The sequence below is a fragment of the Lampetra fluviatilis genome, chromosome 50 (assembly GCF_964198595.1).
Source record: "Lampetra fluviatilis chromosome 50, kcLamFluv1.1, whole genome shotgun sequence".
Taxonomy (NCBI): domain Eukaryota; kingdom Metazoa; phylum Chordata; class Hyperoartia; order Petromyzontiformes; family Petromyzontidae; genus Lampetra; species Lampetra fluviatilis.
The window spans coordinates 567,304-585,356 of NC_136324.1; the positions used below are offsets into that span (position 1 = coordinate 567,304).

At 48.3% G+C, this 18,053-nt stretch overlaps 1 protein-coding gene across 2 annotated transcripts in view; it reads right to left on the bottom strand.

Annotated features, from left to right (window-relative positions):
- Positions 1–684: 684 nt before the first annotated feature.
- LOC144948593 (extracellular calcium-sensing receptor-like) overlaps positions 685–18,053 on the bottom strand; it is a 63,986-nt gene continuing 46,617 nt past the window's right edge. For both annotated transcript variants that reach the window (XM_078878173.1, XM_078878172.1), the window contains exons 3-9: positions 17,636–17,945; positions 16,134–16,640; positions 14,810–15,050; positions 12,072–12,304; positions 10,932–11,162; positions 7,790–7,913; positions 685–6,963 (exon numbers count right to left, since the gene is read on the bottom strand). In XM_078878173.1, the coding sequence (XP_078734299.1) occupies positions 5,720–6,963; positions 7,790–7,913; positions 10,932–11,162; positions 12,072–12,304; positions 14,810–15,050; positions 16,134–16,640; positions 17,636–17,945 (2,890 nt within the window). In that variant the 3' untranslated portion in view covers positions 685–5,719. The remainder of the gene's footprint in view (positions 6,964–7,789; positions 7,914–10,931; positions 11,163–12,071; positions 12,305–14,809; positions 15,051–16,133; positions 16,641–17,635; positions 17,946–18,053) is intronic.

Sequence of the window (18,053 nt, forward strand, 5' to 3'; positions counted from 1 at the left end):
GTGTTCCATCTAGTTTTAAAAATATATGCCCATAGTAATTATTTTACCTGGAAATTAACAGGATATGATCATGTAACTACTGTGCTCTGGCATGTATTTGTCCAAGATATATTTTAATTCAAAGATGTTTTGAACTTAGTGATGTTAGCCATGCAAGGAATCGTTCTCCACGCATTTCACAAACCGCTGTGGTACAGTTTCATCCCAACTCGAGTTTAGCTGATGATGTTTAACCAGGCGAGATCACGCGAGGAACCAGGATGAGTGTGTCACTGCAAGAGTGACCTGGGTCACCAAAACGACAATAAACAAAAAACAATACACAACAAGGAAGAGAACAACATCAGAGCAGAAACCCCGAGTTACAGCCCCGTAAACATGCAACGTTGGGTCAGAGTTGCCATGATTCAAGAGCCGAATGGCTCACAGGGCTATACCAAATAAATTAAACTGAAACTGAATGTGCTTGGTCCAACGATGGTCCAAGGTTGGTCCAACTCCACGTTTACCTGGAGGAGGCTTATGGCTAATTCAGATTAGTTTTGACTCCCTTATCGAATGGAACATTGATTGAAGCATCATTCAACAATTGGGCCATTTCGTGAATCGGTCAGCAAATTTGTATCTGACAGCTGGTTCCAATTTCTTTAGATTATATCACTGTAAATGAAGCAAACACAGAAAAAGAATTAAAACATTTTATTGTCTACCATAGTACATATACATCAGGCACAATATACGGCACGTAGAATTCAGTACTGTATTTTATATATATATGTTGATATCATGCTGCATTGCCCTATACACATATATATAAATGTTACGAGTTAAAAGACAAACACAGTTGTGATTACACTTTTCATGACAGTATAGAAAAGTTGTTTTGATTCAACTTCATGGTTTATCCGCTAAAATATACATTTGCCTTTTTGCAAGTCAGTTGTGTGTGCTGTGTGGATTAAATATATTTCCTTGATACAAACATGCAATGAAAGAAACATAATTATAAGTGCCAGCACAGCCAAGAGTTAACTATCATCAGCATCATCTTCATCTATAGACTGTATATACAATATAAAACGCCATTATTGTATGTCCGCATTATGTATAGCAAACCACACAGAGAGCAGTCTCGTCTTGAAATTGGGAATTTTGAATAATTAATGCGGTTATTAAATGGCATATTGAGTTATATACATGGTTTATAATGCATGTCTTGCTCAATTTTAAAAAGCATGTGAACGAAGAAAAGCTACCGTGACATTTATAAGATGTAGTTTAGAATGTACGTCACTTTGTATAAAACATTTATTGGATCACATCGGCTACCCCTCACAGTATTGCGCGCAGTATTTCAACATGAGCAATTAACCGTACAGAAAATCACTGTCATTCACCTTAATGTGCTATCAATGATTGTGGTTCACGTGTTATTCGACAGGCATGGTACATGCATGAACGCGTCTGAAGATACAATTGCATGTTCTCCTTAACTGTTTTTCCAGATAGCGGTTGCTTTATCGGTCTCTGGGGATTTGCAGCCCGAACCATGAACAACAACATCCACGGATGGATTAAACAGCAAGAGTAGTTTACATGTCTAGAAAGATACACTATGCAGTTTCGATTAAATTTATGGGTGGGAGATCAGATTGCGCTGGATTAGAAGCCCTGTCGCTTTGCCAGACATTTTCCGAGATGAAATGCCATTGACCCGAGTGCAATACAATCAAGTGCAATACAGCCACAAAGGATGGTGGGAATCAGCAAAGTGAGAAATATAACACCTATATATTATCACACGTGTACCTACACTTGCAAGCATGCAGGACAAGACGAAGATCCACCGTATAGCCTTTAACAGACATATTGGAGCAAGTGTGTGTTTAACAGCACGGCATATGAAAGGGTAAAGACGCTGTCTTTCCGACAGACCTGTTCTTCACCTGAGGACGGCTGCTTGCGTTGTGGCCGAAACGTTGTGAGAATTTGATTTTATTCTGTTTTATTTTTATTATTTTATTATTTCCCTTCTACGTGACTTTACCGAAAGAACCAAGAAGATGAATCTCTGCAGTCACGAAAGCTTTAAATCGAAATGTAAAGGGTAGGTGGTCAGAACCACGTCCGGCCGCCTTGGTTTCTGCAACGCAGATGTTTTAAATTCGCACCAGGTACGCAATTGAGGCTGAGTCGACCTAGAGGAGGCCCAGGACCGGTTCATATGTATGTCACCAAACACAAATACATACATGCATGCACGCATACACACGTACATGCATTCATACACACAAACATACACACCCACATGTTGCAATAATGTTGTGTGGATAAGGATGCAATAGACTTCAATTGGATCGCATCCCATCAATTGTACTGCAAATCCAAAGCCTTCAGGCTGCCGTACATGACACACTGCACACGAGGGTTGCCACAATATCAGTTTTCACAATATGATACAATATTAATTTACTTTTCACATATGTATTTTCTTGTTTGTGTGCTTTGCTATACTTCGAGTACAAATCATTGCAGTTTACTCAATTGCAATTCACCAAATGTAACCCTTACTAGTTGGCTGTGTCGGGTGGTGGCGGGTTTTAACGACACATTTATATATTTACGCAATCTAACCCAAAAATGTCTATTATGGGCAAATATTTATAATTATTACTCCATTCTGCAATGCTTATAAAAGACACATGCTCTCAGTTATTCAATAGATAATTGAAATCACTTTTAATATTATAACGTAATTTATTCTCAATGCCATGAACTACGTTCGAAACATTTTGCAAGCACTCATTTAATGTAAAATTGCTATTTATTTACAACTTTCATTATTGAGTTTGTTATTTCAGACATTTCGCCAGGAAATAAAATGTTAAGGAAAAACATCTTAGTGACGTCAGAATAATTAGCAAAACATGATAGATTTATTGTGGATCTCATATCAGAATCAGAATATTTATTTATACTAGAGGAATCCGATGAGCTAAAAGCTCATTTTCACAGATGTCCAGTTGAAATCGCACGATGTATCACAGTATTATTGCCTTATCTTGGTAACCCTTGTGTGCACTGATGTCTCCCAATTAAGGAGAATCAATAAATAGGCCTTCACATGGCCGAACATGATGCACTGCACACTGATGTTTTTATTCGAGTGGATCATTCATCGCCTGGCCAAGGAACACCAAGACAGTGCAGGCAGCCAATTACTAATGAGAACAGCACACATTTCTCAGAATTGCCCATAAAGTTACAGGCAGAACAACAACATCAGCATGTGCATAAACATTTATAGAAAAAAGCATGCTTCAGAAATGATCCGAATGTATAGCTTGACAAGTGCCACCCCACGGACCTGCATCCAGTAAGTGGCTCTACGTAATCGGAATCACTCTGTGTGTGGATGAAGTTTGGCAGTCCGCACATCAAACACAACTGAAATTCAATTGCCCCTATTGTGCAATGCTCCATTCAGGTGTATTTAGGTTGAAACTCGCCGATATAGAATTAATATTCAGCTCAATATGTGCAGGCTTAAACGCATAATAAACACGATTAATGTGATTCTCGAAACTTTCATAATCACTTTTTTTTAACACAGATAATGGAATACAGATTCTAATTCGTTATATTAGCTAAATACAATGTCGCTGCATTTTAACATGCGCTTTGATAGCTACGAGTCATTCCTTTAATTATTAACAAATATTAACGGTTTATTCTGACAATTAGCATTTAACACTCGGGTATTAAATATACAGCATCTTAATGTGAACATTAGCAAAAAGAAACATCACACTTTGCAAAGTGCACACCACGAGACTGGCAGTAACGACGGCCAACTGTTAAAATCACCGACAACAAAAATAGAATAATTATTAAAAACCGTTTTCGAGTGAAACATTTTAAACAATTGAAGATCAGTTTGTACGTTCGAGAACTACCAGGGCCGATAAAACAACAAAGAAATCCACCGGGCATCAACTTAAGAACAGAAACAAATTCTTGAGGAAAACAGCTTTGGGAAGAAAAAAAAAACCACGGTCGATATTTAAGTGTAAAACATCGATGCCCACTGAGAGTAAAATAAACTAAATGCAGACTCTGGGGGTTTTGGAAGCACAGATTTGGAGGAACGAAGCACGCCCCAGCATGCATGTGGGCTGCATGGTTTATCAGGCTCTGGTAAGTATGATGTTGAGATTGTATCTGTAAATTATACTTACAAATGGATCGTGATGTTCACAGGGTCAATCGGTGCTTGCAAAGGTAGCAGTGTTTATTTTTTTAAGAGTAAGGTAAAGGTAACAGATACAAGGGCAGCCCTTCAATTAATGTCTCACACCACTTCGTTTAAAGAATAGTTTTACTTCTAAAATAATTCATCGACAAAATATGAATTCTGATCAACTACCTTGGGGAAGTTTTGAGTAGATTTCATAATTACTACAACCGCTGCCTGTAAATGGGTGTTGGTTCATTGTAAGTTATACTACGTAATCATTTTTTATGGACCCCAGAGTATGAAGAGATATGTGATAAGTTTATTTTATGTTAAATACGGTAATTAAATACGGTACTTAATTACATTACAAAATGAGCATTCCTTAAAACAGTTTTTATTATGACTTTTTGTTTTTCATTTACAACAGCCTAACCTCAACAATTAAATAAACAAAACACAATGTTATTTTAACTTTACGCCTTAGCAGGTATGCAGAATGATTATGTTCCTGATACACTTCATAAATTCCATCGCAGCTGTTTTCCGACATTATTAAACTGCGTCATGGCAAACTTGTTAAAGAGGCTCCATTCCGGTCAGAATGCGCTCTCCATTTCGAGTCTTGCAACGCACCTGGCTCTCAGTGGCGTGTGTATCATGGTTGTCTTTCTCAAATGCCTCAAGGTAAACACACTGTACTCAAGAAATTGAATTGCAAATGTGTGGCCCACTCACAACATCAGTTCAGAAAAAGCCCTGAGCTCCTTCTGGAATTGGAACGCAGTCAACTTGACATAATGCAGCATTCATACATTAATGCTCAGTGACAAAGAAAGATATTTAATACGTTCAACAGGACATTTAAGTGCTGCTTGGACTATGACGATGCTCAGCAAGAATACAAATAATTTTTATTCATTCCCTCCCCGGTATGCAAGGTCAAGCGGTTACCAGCCACGATGCAGAGCCATCAGCTCAAACTCTCACCAGTGTTTAATTATCCCTCGTTAAATAGAATGCACCAGTAGTAGCATTTGTGTGTTAACCTTTAATACGCAATTGTATATTATGCTGTTTATTTAGCAAGCACATTTGGACATTTCCTTTTCTGCTGTAAGGCAGCAAAAAAATGTTTCCGACACGTGAAATGAAAACAATGCTAAAACAATCTAGCCAGACTGTTTACAAACAAACGCATTTAAATAGTTTACATTTATTTCACTTCAGTACACTTTCGTACTCGTATATATATTATACTTCGTATATAGTGCAGTGTAGCATGGAATGAGAGAGCACCCTTTAAGACGTGTGAGAGATTATCTCATTACGCTCCTGGTAGAACCAAACATACCACGACGCCAACCCGCAAAGGATCACTTCTGCCGAGGGTGTCAAAGGATCTCTATCATCCACAAAAAGGATGGGAGAAGCAGGCTCCAGGTCCTCGAACCCCACGCGACGTGGGTGTCGAGCCTCCGAGCTTTAAGTGAGCATGGACGAAGACATGCTGGACGCCAGCTCCTTCCCGGGTATACGGACGTTCACCTCGCCACCGTCCTGACAGTTGTTTGCATGGCGCGGCCCCTTCGAGGCGAGCGCCAGCGGTTCCGCGTCGGCCTCCATTTCCTGCGAGTTCTTGAGGCTCTTCTCGACGCCCATGCTGAGCACGGTGAGCGTGGACGCGGCGTGCGCCCGGCCGTGGTGGTGATGGTGGTGGTGATGGTGGTGGTCGTACTTGGCGTTCATGCTGCCCGCGCTGCCGCCGCTGCCGATGCTCGACGCCGTGTGGAGGTTGACGCGCGCCGCCGTCTTGAAGGAGTGGGCGGCCGTGCTGCAGCGCACCTCCTCGGGCGTGTTGCGCTCGGGCTTGAGCAGGATGATGTAGCACTTGTGGAAGAAGATGCAGCTCAGGAGGCCGAAGCTGGACACCAGGATGGCGATCACCTCGACGGCGGCCACGAACTTGCCCTGCGAGCTCACGTAGGCCGGGATGAACGAGAGCCAGACGATGAAGAACACCAGCATGCTGAACGTGATGAACTTGGCCTCGTTGAAGTTCTCAGGCAGCTTGCGCGCGCGGAACGCGAACAGGAAGCAGACGCCGGCGAGCAGGCACGTGTAGCCGATGACGAAGCCCAGCGCGAGCTGCGAGCCCTCGTCGCAGGACAGGTAGATGACGTCGTTCTTGAACGTGTCGTCCTCCTCGAAGGTGGGCGGCGCCGTGTAGAGCCACACGGCGCAGATGATGACCTGCACGAGCGTGAAGAGGAAGACGAGCAGCAGCTGGTGGTCGAGGCCCAGCAGTTTGCGCACGCCGCCGCGGCCGGGGATCTGCGACTCGAACACCTGCAGGACGCGGTGGGTCTTGACGAGGACGCACGAGACGCACAGGACGAAGCTGATGCCGAACGTGGGCTGGCGCAGCTTGCAGGCGACCGTGCTGGGCTTGCCGATGAAGAAGAGCGAGCTCATGAAGCAGCAGAAGAGCGAGAAGAAGAGCAGGTAGGAGAGCTCCACGTTGGTGGCCTTCACGATGGCCGTGCCGCGGTGCTTGACGAAGACGGCGGCCACGCTGAGCGTGAGCACGGCGCCGAGGCAGCCGACGGACGCCAGGCACACGCCGAAGGGCTCTCGCCACGACAGGTACTCCTCCCGCTTGGGGACGCACATCGTGTGGTTCGCCGACGGCCAGGAATCTTCGGGGCACCCGAGGCAGCTGTTGGCATCTGAAATGAACGCACGGAGGGATGCTTTCGAGAGGAAAAACTACGAGGAGACAAACGTATCTTTGTCAGTCAATGTAACGCCATTTGTTTAAATAACATTGCTACAATATTGATTAAAAAAGATATGTTACAGCCCTATGTCAATCCACTGCTGGATGAACACTCCTCACATTGTGTTGGTCACGGAGGTTGTTTGACCGCAGTTCACTGCGCTGGCCAGTGCGCATTGGTGAAGGCCGGCAGGCCAGGATCTGTTCATATTTCACGCGCCACTGGTTTTAGCCGTGGCTCGGAAGCATATTCAGGTCGCTGGATTCATAAGGCACTCACCACTGCCAGAAAGGGTAAAACCTTTTTTTATACTTTGATACTGGAAAAAAAGGTCCCATGTTGTAGCTGCTCACCCTGAGCTATAAATGCCCTGATAGTGGCATTGTCTTTGTGCTGTTCGCCTTTTGGAATTCTCTGGTCCGACACTGGTGAGACTAGGCCTTCTGGAGTAGGCCAATCAGTTTCAAAGACAATGGATATATTTTCAGAGCATGTTTGTTTGCATGTTCACTACAAGTACGTGTTGTTCATGCAGACTTAATTCCTTGCAAAAGGTTTCTATTTGGTGTTTGAACATCTTAACACCTGTTGTATTGCCAGAAAGGGTAAAACTTATTCTTATTAATCAACCGCGCTAATCGGAGGTGCGGACTCCGTAGCTTTATTGGCCAGACATATTATCCCCAGTCGCCCATTGTGCTACCGCTCCGCGGGGTTGACCCTTCGTGCGAAGGAGGAACTGTTGGCACATGGGCCCTGGCGCACAGCAGCATACCGGATTCGTTGTTGTACTCTCCTTCTGCACAGGAAATGCACTCGAAGCAGCACACCTGCTCCCCTTCCAGGATGCCCTTGCGCGTCCCCGGAGAGCACGGCTGGGTGCAGACGGACGTCGGGATCTTTCAAACACAAGACAACACAGACATGGAATTTGAGTTTCTGTGGAACAACGTTTCAGATGCCCGCATTGCAGCTCAGTAGCATGGGTGGCAGCGGGGGGCGTGGGGTGGAGGGAAGTGTACGTAGGTTAAGCTCCCCCCCTTTCTAAATTTGTAAAGTCAATTCAGCGATGGGCTTCGTTGCCTTGCCGAGTACACACAGTGGGTGAGAGCTGGAGCAGAGCGCACCATAGATACAAGCAGATCGTATCGTGATTCACGCTGTTTGGCGATTAACGTTTGTTTAGAGTTGGTGTGACATTGACCCCGCCATGCCCTGCCTGAGTTTTAGACTGTTCCTCCCCGCCCCCGGCCTTTAAACAAGGTCACGCTACACGGTTGCTGTGTTCACTCACAAACCCATGAGCATGTATTGGGCTGGTCGCTTATCCAGACGTGTCTGGTGTCGGCATGGACCATGTCTGGGGATGGAACACCCAGTTCCTACTTCGCTGTGCGTGACGGAATTCAACATGCAGCAAGTTGATTGATGATTCAGCACCCATTGGTTCACTCCAGCCACTTGCACACTAGTGGTCAGTCACATCATTATCACCACTCTTCTATTGCGACCACCTGGGCTACTGTTCCGGTAAACTTCACTCGGATTCATCCACCCACTGTCACATCTGGACTGTGTTCAACCACCACACTGCAGATCACAGCACTTGTCTCTCTACTATATCCCTTGCTGATATCAATAAATGCACGCACTGTTATACTATTAGACTGTACTTATTTTTGGCCCTACGCTCAACAATCGTGAAAAGAGAAAACATAAAGACTGTTGTTGTTGGTGGCGATGAACGAGAGAACGCAGCTGGACATTTCCAAATATTAACCTCACAGTGAACTCGTTTCAAAATCACCCCAATCATAAACTTGTGTTCAAGGGATTAAACGGGGCTTGCTCCACTACACATCCAGGAGATGATGGCGACACACGCTCCACCGAGATCTCCGAGGTCCACCGAGCGTGCCCGACTCGGCGTGGCCGTGGTCCTGGCTCCAACCCTCCTCTGTGATCCCCACCGGGATTGTGTCCGCACGGCGCCCCAGGCTCTGGAGTTGCCTGCCCTCGGAGGTGAGGAACTCGCAGTCCCTGCAGACTGAAGTCCCCCCGGCTGAAGACCTCACCACCTGTTTAGCACGGCCCCTCTCTCTCTATGCCCGGTGACTACTAATCTAATTTGTTTCCCTCCATGACATGCTGGCACTCGGAAATCCATTGTTTGAGGGTGCCTTCTAACGAAAATTATCATCATTATTAAACACAAGGTGTGTAGGTTTGAGAGATGATTATAGTTTTTGAAAACATGACTAATTTATTGCAAAAACCTACGTGTTAAAATGACTCATTTATGAAATACGTCAATCCTTTTGACACGCAAACTCTGAACTGGATGCACCATCACCATCCCAACTTGAATTTTTTTGGAGTACATTTATCTCGCATATTTCTGACATGGCGGTACTTTATGGGGATTTTTCCCTCATCAAAAAACGTGGACAAATTACTGCCGTCAAGTAACAAAGCCACTGCAAGATGAGAGTGACGTTTACCCATATTGTTAAAGTGGCTGAAGTGCCGGTCCGAAATCATGGAACTGCCCAGTTCACGAGCTATTCCCAGTGACACATTAGAAAACATTTAAACTATATTCTGCTTTTCCAAACGCCTCGAGTCCCGAGAGATACTTTATAAAAAGGTCTTAGCCATCAGCACATTGTGCTTATCAACTGATTCACACGTAAATGGCGACTGTAATTTGCATGTGAATGCGAGCCACATTTGCATGTGAATAGGTTAAGATTGACGATGCAAAGAGTTGAACTTTATTTCAAACGATGGAGATAGAAAGCACTTTCTTGTGCCAATTGCTGACATTTAATGAAGCTAAGTATACCCACCCAAATTCGTTCAGCTTGCTTTAACAAAAATTTTAAACAATATTATTATTTTAGCAATATCATCATGGGGGGCGACTGCAATGGCGAGATGTTAACTACCTTGCCTGGTGTACAGGAGGTCGTGGGTTCGATCCCAACCCTGACGCCTGTATACTTGGAGTTTGCATGTTCTCCCCGTGGTTGTGTGGATTTCTCCCCGGGTCCTCCGGTTTTTCCCTCCACATTTATAAACATGCATTTAGTATATTTGGCTGCTATACATTTCCACATAATGAGCCACTTCGTTCAGCTATCATTTGTGGCAAGTTCGTTTATGAAACAGAGCTATACAGCTCAGTGGGCCTTACTGTCGCCTTAAAATAAAACATATATAATAGGCAACGATTCAGACAATGGCCCTTCTTCATAACACATCCCTTTCATGCACGATGCCCTTCTTTAAGTGTGATGAAATGTGCCCATTGCCTGAAATGTCACCTATTATATGGTTTTAATTTTAAGGCCACGGTGTTATTGACGATTGTGTTTCAGTTTCTTTTGTTATTTGTGCTTCATGGGGCCTCCTTTGCCAGTACCAAAATGTGAGAATAGGTTTTCCCCTTTTTCGGCAACATAACAGGTGTTAAGATGTTAAAACACCAAACTGAAACCTTTTACAAGGAATCATGTCTGCATTAACCACAATACGTGTGGTCCTGCCCCCCTCCAACTCTCGTACTTCACCCATTCCCTGGTCTCCCTCCCCTCCCTCTCAAGGTGCTTAGCTGCCCCCCTTTCTTCCATTATGGCGGTGTTTCTCCCTTCCCCCACCCCCACGTCCCCTTTTCCCTTTCTCTCTCCACTCCCCCTTCATCCTTTCCCCTCTTAAAAAAGGAGAGAAAAAAATAACCGCCCCCTGGCCCCCCCACCAGCCACACCCATCACCAGTCACACCCATCACCACCCACACCCATCACCAGCCACAACCATCACCAGCCACACCCATCACCACCCACACCCATCACCACCCACACCCAGCCACACCCATCACCAGGCACGCCCCTGGGGGGAGACGCATGCCGTCCTCACCGCGTTCTTGTGGTTGTGCCACACGATGCGCGACTTGTCCACCACGAGGCGCTGTCCCGAGGGCTTGCGCCCGTCGTAGCTGCCCACCTCCACCAGCTGCACGGAGCCGTCCTTGGGCGACTGCTGCCAGTTGACGAGGCTGTAGCCACCCCTGGGGTCGCCCTTCTCGTCAAACTGCACCTCCTCGCCCTTGTTGTTTCGGAATCGCACCACTTGCAGGTAGCGCAGGAGCTGCGTTGTAGGAACATCGCGATTCGTTACGTTCAGGGTGTCCACGAAGGTGACCGATCGCGTGCCCACAGGGATAGCTGCCGCTGGGGGTGCCCTTGCAAAGTGCCCTGAGACGCTCCGGTGCATCGGAGGGCGCGAAACAACAACCCATCGCGACCATCGCTGCTAAACAAACACCTTGGCGAACCTGCTGTGTAGGCAGTGGTGCGCAAGCAGCGCAGTTCACCAAGTAGTCGACATCGTCATCAAACACCGCAGCCTTGAAAGGAAACTTGTATAATAGACGACGTTTCGAGCAAGTGCTGCTAGCGAGTAGCAGCTCTGAAGGCTGGCACGGCACACGAGGGGGTGGGTGGCCAGCACAACGCCCGGCCGTCTTTGTATCCCCAGGGGCGATATTTACACAACGCACCAGATACACATTTGAGGCCGAGTCGACCTAGGGGAGGCCCAGGACGGGTTCAGATAATCGTCACCGGTGTTGGTGGCCGTGAGTGGGAATCGAACTCGAGTCGCCGACTTCGTAGCGCAGTGCGCACCACCACCACGAAGACAAAGGTCCCCCATATAGACTTAACAGTCTGTTGGGGCAAGTGCTGTTAGTGAGCACCTATGAAGGCGGGCACGGTACACGAGGGAGTGGGTGGCCAGCACCACGCCCGGCTGCCTTTGTCTCCCCAGTGGCGATGTTTGCACATCTAACCAGGTTTCATTTGAGGCCGAGTCAACATAGGCGAGGCCCAGGACCGGTCCAGATAATCATCACGAATCGAACCTGGGCCGTCGGCTCCGTAGCGCAGCGCGCTAACCGCTACCACGACCGCTCTCCACCACCGCCACCACCACCGCCCTCATCACCACCGCGACTGCCGACGCCGCGTGTCCCCGTGGCCCTGGCCGCGTGCACACCTGCCATGGCTCCAGCTGCTGGATGTTGGTGCACTTGCCGCCCTCGAAGAGGCCAGCGCCCTCACGGCAGCCGAAGAGCATGTCGTGCAGCGCGTGCGCGATGGCGTACACGGCCAGGTAGACGTTGTAGGTGATGCGCAGGTCCGTGTAGTCCAGGAACGGCGTCTTCACCGCGCTGATGTTCTCACGGCCGGTGCAGAAGGGCCGCGGGGCGTTGGCTGCGCCTTTCACACCTGGCGACGGTTAAGACGGCATCGAGAAACACTGCTGACGCGAGGCGGCTGGGTTCGCTAGTCAGGGTCAGAGCGCTAAGCTGTTGGTGGTGGCCGCCGAGATCCTGGGTCCAAATGCAGGCCTGTGATTAAACCGGGTTCTCAAGTGTGCTGAGTCGATGGTCTCAGCCCGAGAATTAAACAAATAAAATCGATTTGAATGTCATGCCAAGAATATGCCTGTCATATGCAGAGCGGGTGAAACAGTTCTGCCCTGTCTCGTGTCAACCAGAGGTCAGTTGAAGGGATCTCAGCGGTAGCTCTGTGATATCCGCTTCGGTCGGCCATTCTCCAACATGACGGGTTTCACTGTCCTTGGTTACTTAGATGGCTCCAGACAGTGGCATCGCATTATCCCCGGTGTTGTAGCGCATGATATCAGCCCCCTGTCCGAGTCCCCGCCACTCTGCGTTGCCCAGCATCTGGGCCCCTGCTGCCCACCGGCTCTGGTGCCGCTCCACCGCCTGCACTGCCGCCTGCTGGGACTCTGGCTTGGCTGCCTCCGACTACCCGCGTCAGTGAAAGCGCCTGAGCTGACACTGCTGATGTGCGAGGTTGAGTCACCAGTGATTATGTTGGCTTCTCAAGTACGATAGTTGATTAAAGCAACGATAAACACAACGAGAGTTGGGCCGTCCAATCATTCAAGTCATCGATTCTTCTACTAATCATGGGTTAGATTACTCGACCAATCGGATGGCCTCAAAATAGTTGGGGGAAAAACAGTCTCACCTCTGTTCTCACATGTGCCGCTGGACGGGAGGTGATGATGAGTATCATCAGCCACATCACGCTAGCCGTGGCTTGTGGGGGTTTCCCGCCTTCGGGAGGCCATTTTTAAAGGGGCCCGAATAATCGACCACAAAAAAGAAATATCTAATTACAAAATTTTGTTCATTAATCTACTTAATTCCGATATTAGGAAGCCACTGGATCTATGCACGTTTAAATATAAACAGAAAACGTATTTCTTTGCAACTGCTTTTTGTGTTTAGTTTGTTGTCCTTCCCCCACATCTCTGATTAGCACGGTTGGCTACGTACGGTGCAAAAGAATTTGAACTAACTTGCATAATACTTGCATCCTTCCAGCTCTAAACACAGCACATTCAATGTGGCCTTGCCCTTGATGAGGCGTCGCCATCCAGTTCCGCGAATTGAGCATTAAGTTTGAATGGCGCGCGGTGCCTTGCGTTCAGTAACACTGCAATGAGCACGTGACTACCGCGTCACCGCAGGCCTCCTGGAGGACGCGTCTCGCTTCGTGGTGCCAACAGCACAATTAAGATATATAAATGTCGATTTTTGAATAATTACTTTTGTTCAATTGTTACACATCACACTTATCAGTGTGCATGATTTTTTTAATTACATTCATTAATCTCATTAAAAAATTTTTATTAGATTTTGCAAATGTTAAGCGCGTAAAAAAAAGGCATTAACATTTACAAAAAATCTTCGTTTTATTTGTTCTTATGCTGCCCGCTATTTTAATGACCTTAATCAAGCGTTTTAATCGCAAACTAACTTATTTTAAATGTAAATTGCTGCGAGCTAAGTGCTTCATGTAACGTAATGAAGAACCGAGTTCAGTAAATGGAAATAGAATCCTCCATTGCATCGCAGTGAGAGCTGATCTGTGGGTGTGTCTTGATGATTTCCTTCAGGAGTAGCCTTAGCCCTCGACAGCTACAATTTGTCACTTTAAGTTAAAATCCCGATGACATTTCGTGAAGGTGTTTTGTGTTTGGCGCGATCGATAGCGACCGGGTTGTAACTATTGATCCTCCTCTACTTCACTTCATTTGAAAACACCGTCGAACTCGAATTTGCAATTTCAGCTCCACACGCTAAGATTAATTTCTTCCGAGTACAAATGTTCACCTTAGAAAGCGCTGTACCTTAACCACGGTTACGCACCACTTTTCCTAACCTGTGCTACAATCCAAATTGCCGAGGTGGCTCGGGGTGGCTCAGAAGTCTCCGTGCTGAGTTGGCGACGCTGACATGCCGGCTTCCAATCTGGGCAGGCGCCCACAATTAAATTGGGTTCTCAAGCGCCCAGAGTTGACGACCTCACCCCGCTCATCACTCTGAATTGCCCATTCTGAGACGTCTGCAAGTTGCAGGGTGGGCGTCCCATTAACCTCTGATTCTCGGAATGCACAAGTGGCTCGGTGTTAATTTTATTTAGAGAGGCGTAGTACCTTCAAATCTAGAAGGCGTAGTACCTTCAAATCTAGAAGTCGTTTTTATAAACGTTGTTACTCACCACAAATAACTGTGGCGACATGACTGCCATACTCTACAATAGCTGGCGCCAAACTGTGCCACATGCCCTCCCGCATGGCCTTGTGGGAGCCTCTGTACCGATAAAGTTATTTTTTGCTGAAGTTTTTCTTCCGGACGCACATGTACGTCATCGGAATGGGAAGTTGTAAATCTTTTTTTTTTACGTTTCTCGAACCTTCCGGGCATTTCTCGGACGAGCCGTCGTCCTCGTTGGCGCTGTGGCGGACGGGGATCCCCGACTGGCTGCAGTTGTCGCTCGACGCCGGCTCGGCCTTCAGCGTGCAGTTGAAGGTGGCCTCCCACAGCTGCCGCACGAACACGTTGTTGGGGTGGCGCTGCGGGTGCACCTTCTGCAGGTACTCGCGGAAGCCCGGGATGTGCCCTGGCCTCTGCACGAAGCCCAGCGTGCTGCCCACCTGCAGTGGCGAGATGTTAACTACCTCACCTGGTATGCAGCAGGTCGTGGGTGTGATCCCAACCCTGGTGGCACTGATGTTGCCTGCGCACGTTCGAAGGTGCACGGTATCCATGCCACAGGCTGCACTCCTCGTGAAAGGCTTTGAGAATCAATTAATGAGACGTTTATATTCTTGGTTCTTTCAGTAAAGTCACGTAGAAGGGAAATAATAAAAAAAGAAAACAATAAAATTCTCACGACGTTTCGATTGCAACACAAGCAATCATCATCAGGTGTGAAAACCACAGCAAGAAAATTTGAAAAAAGTGGTTTTCACACCTGACGATGATTGCTTGTGTTGCAATCGAAACGTCGTGAGAATTTTATTGTTTTCTTTTTATTATTTTATTATTTCCCTTCTACGTGACTTTACCGAAAGAACCAAGAATATGAATCCCTGCAGTCACGAAAGCTTTAAATCGAAATTTAATGAGACGTTTGTGCATCGGAGTGGAAGAATAGCAGTGAGTTGGACCTGCTGCAGCTTGTTCTTTTCCATGGATACATTTTTACCGCTTATTTTACCAATTCCAGTTGAATAAGTTTATGCCTTCAGTTTCACATCATGGGACTCGGACATTTCCACGCGCAACTCTCACAGTGAGCAGTGCATCACCAGGAAAACATGTCTGGGATTAGTCATGTGCCTACTATGGTGTGCCAGTGACCGAGAAAAGCTTCAGTTAGAAATACAAGCGCGGAAGAAATGCCAAAACAAACGTGTACATTTGCAAAAAAACATGTTCAAAAACGTTAAACTGTCTGCACGCTCCAATCATGTGATTCGCGGTGCTCATCTCTACTGCTGGCGAAGATCAAGCGATGAAGCTGGACAGTCCCATGGCGGGCAGCAGAGCAAAGTGCACGGTGGACGCACGCACGAAGCGACGAACTCAGCGAGAGACCTCGCCACGAACTCGTTGTTGCGACGTTCTGACGCCGTGCCCCTACTGGACATCTGGGAAAAAGAGCTTGAGGGCAGCTCATCGGATTCCTCCTCCTGCAGTAGAAATACATATTCCGATTGCGATCGTGAACTCACCACGTGGAAGATCTCGGGGCGGGCGATGAGCGAGGAGCTCACCCAGCCCTCGCTGCCGATCCAAGTGCGCCCCGTTAGGTTGCGCCGTGCCACCTCGCGCATCAGCGGGTCCAGGTCGGTGCCGCTAGCGAACACGACGATGACGCGTGCCGTCGCGTTCGCGATCATGTCGGCCAGCTCGTGGATCCGCTCCGGCGGGTCGTAGAGTGACACCGTCTCGGAGAACTCCACGCAGATCACCTCCTCCTCGTTGTCGTCGTCGTTGCCGTAGCCGCGCCGCCGCCCGGGCCAGTCGTCCTCGTCCTCCAGTGTCTCCTCGCGGAAGCGCTCGATGCCCGGCCGCCCGTAGTCGTCGTCCGACGCGATGAGGCCCACCCAGGTCCAGCCGAACTCGCGCACCAACTCGGCGAGCGCCGTCGCTTGCTGCTCGTCGCTCAGGATGGTGCGCATGAACGAGCGGTACTGCTGCTTGTTGCTGAGCACGCGGCTCGACGACGCGTAGCTCACCTGCGGGCACACGCGTGGCGGGCACACGCGCGGCGTGACGATTCCGCTTTCAGGACGCCGTCTACGCCAGAGACGGCTGGCCACGCACGGCACAACCGTCTCCTTGCCAGAGAGCGGCTGGCTACGTTCACTGCGAAACAAGTTCAGCGTGCGTACACACGTACAGGGAGCGTACGGGCGCATGCAGGTGGTATTGACCACCGCGGTGGCCACACGAGGCAAACCCAGGGCTTAATTGCTCATGGAATATTTCCTGAAGGCCCCCTCCACCCCCTAACCATCACCCCCCTTCGATCTCTGCAACTTCACAACAGTTTTTTTAAAGATGCAAATCAAGGGGTGGAAGTGTACAGTATATATTTTGGGGCACAACACTGGACAACTGTGGCTAAAATTACGGCCTGGCCCTATCTCAGATAAGCTCAACCAGAACGCACAGTTACACGGTAGCCCATCCCTCCATGAGACCCACCAACCTCGAGTTGTCCACACTCACTCGGTCGGTAGTCTCGCAGTCACTGGTTCACTCTCGCAGTACGGAGGTTGAAACAATGGTGAAAGTTCCTTGAAGCCCCCCACCTCTGGTCTACCCATCGATATAAACGGGTACCATGTCTGGCCAGCGAGGAAGAGTAGGCCAAAGATTCCTTCAACAGACTTCCCTTGAGTGGAGGCCCTTCGGCCAGCAATCGCGATTCCTGCTACGTTTTTGTTGTTGTGTTTAGTTTGTCATCCTTTCCTGGCACCTCCGATTAGCACGGTTGGCTAAGCACGGTGCGAAAGAAGTTCAGCGTACATATGCACGGATACATTCACCTCCTAAAGACGCATCGCGCCAGATCAAGAACAGAGAGGCAACCTCAAAAGAAAGGAGGAGGGGGGGGGCAACCGTGGCCACCAACCTGCGGGATGCGAAACAGGAGGGGGGGGGCAACCGTGGCCACCAACCTGCGGGATGCGAAACAGGAGGGGGGGGAGCAACCGTGGCCACCAACCTGCGGGATGCGGAACAGGCTCAGGAGGTTGGCCACGGCGGTGGAGACCCCGGAGCTGGTGGCGCCCACCACAGACACGGTGTTGGCGCGCGGCGCCGGCGTGCAGTTGCAGACGCCGCCCATGCCCAGGGCTCCCAGCTTGTTGCGCGCCACGAAGCCCAGCGTCGCCTCCAGCGCCTTCGACACTGTGTTGCACGTGTCGGCCATCTTGTAGCCCAGCCTGAGGCCCGGCAGCAGCAAGTTGTCAGCGTTGATCTCGTCGACGGCGAAGGCCATGGCGAGCATCCAGCGCAGGCCGCGGAAATTGAACCTGCGACCCGACCGAGGTGATGGTGGTGGTGGAGTTGGTGGCGGCGGTGTTCGTATTGCAAAGGGAGACAGGAGATACAGATTCGTAGAAAACGATGGTGGTTGTGGG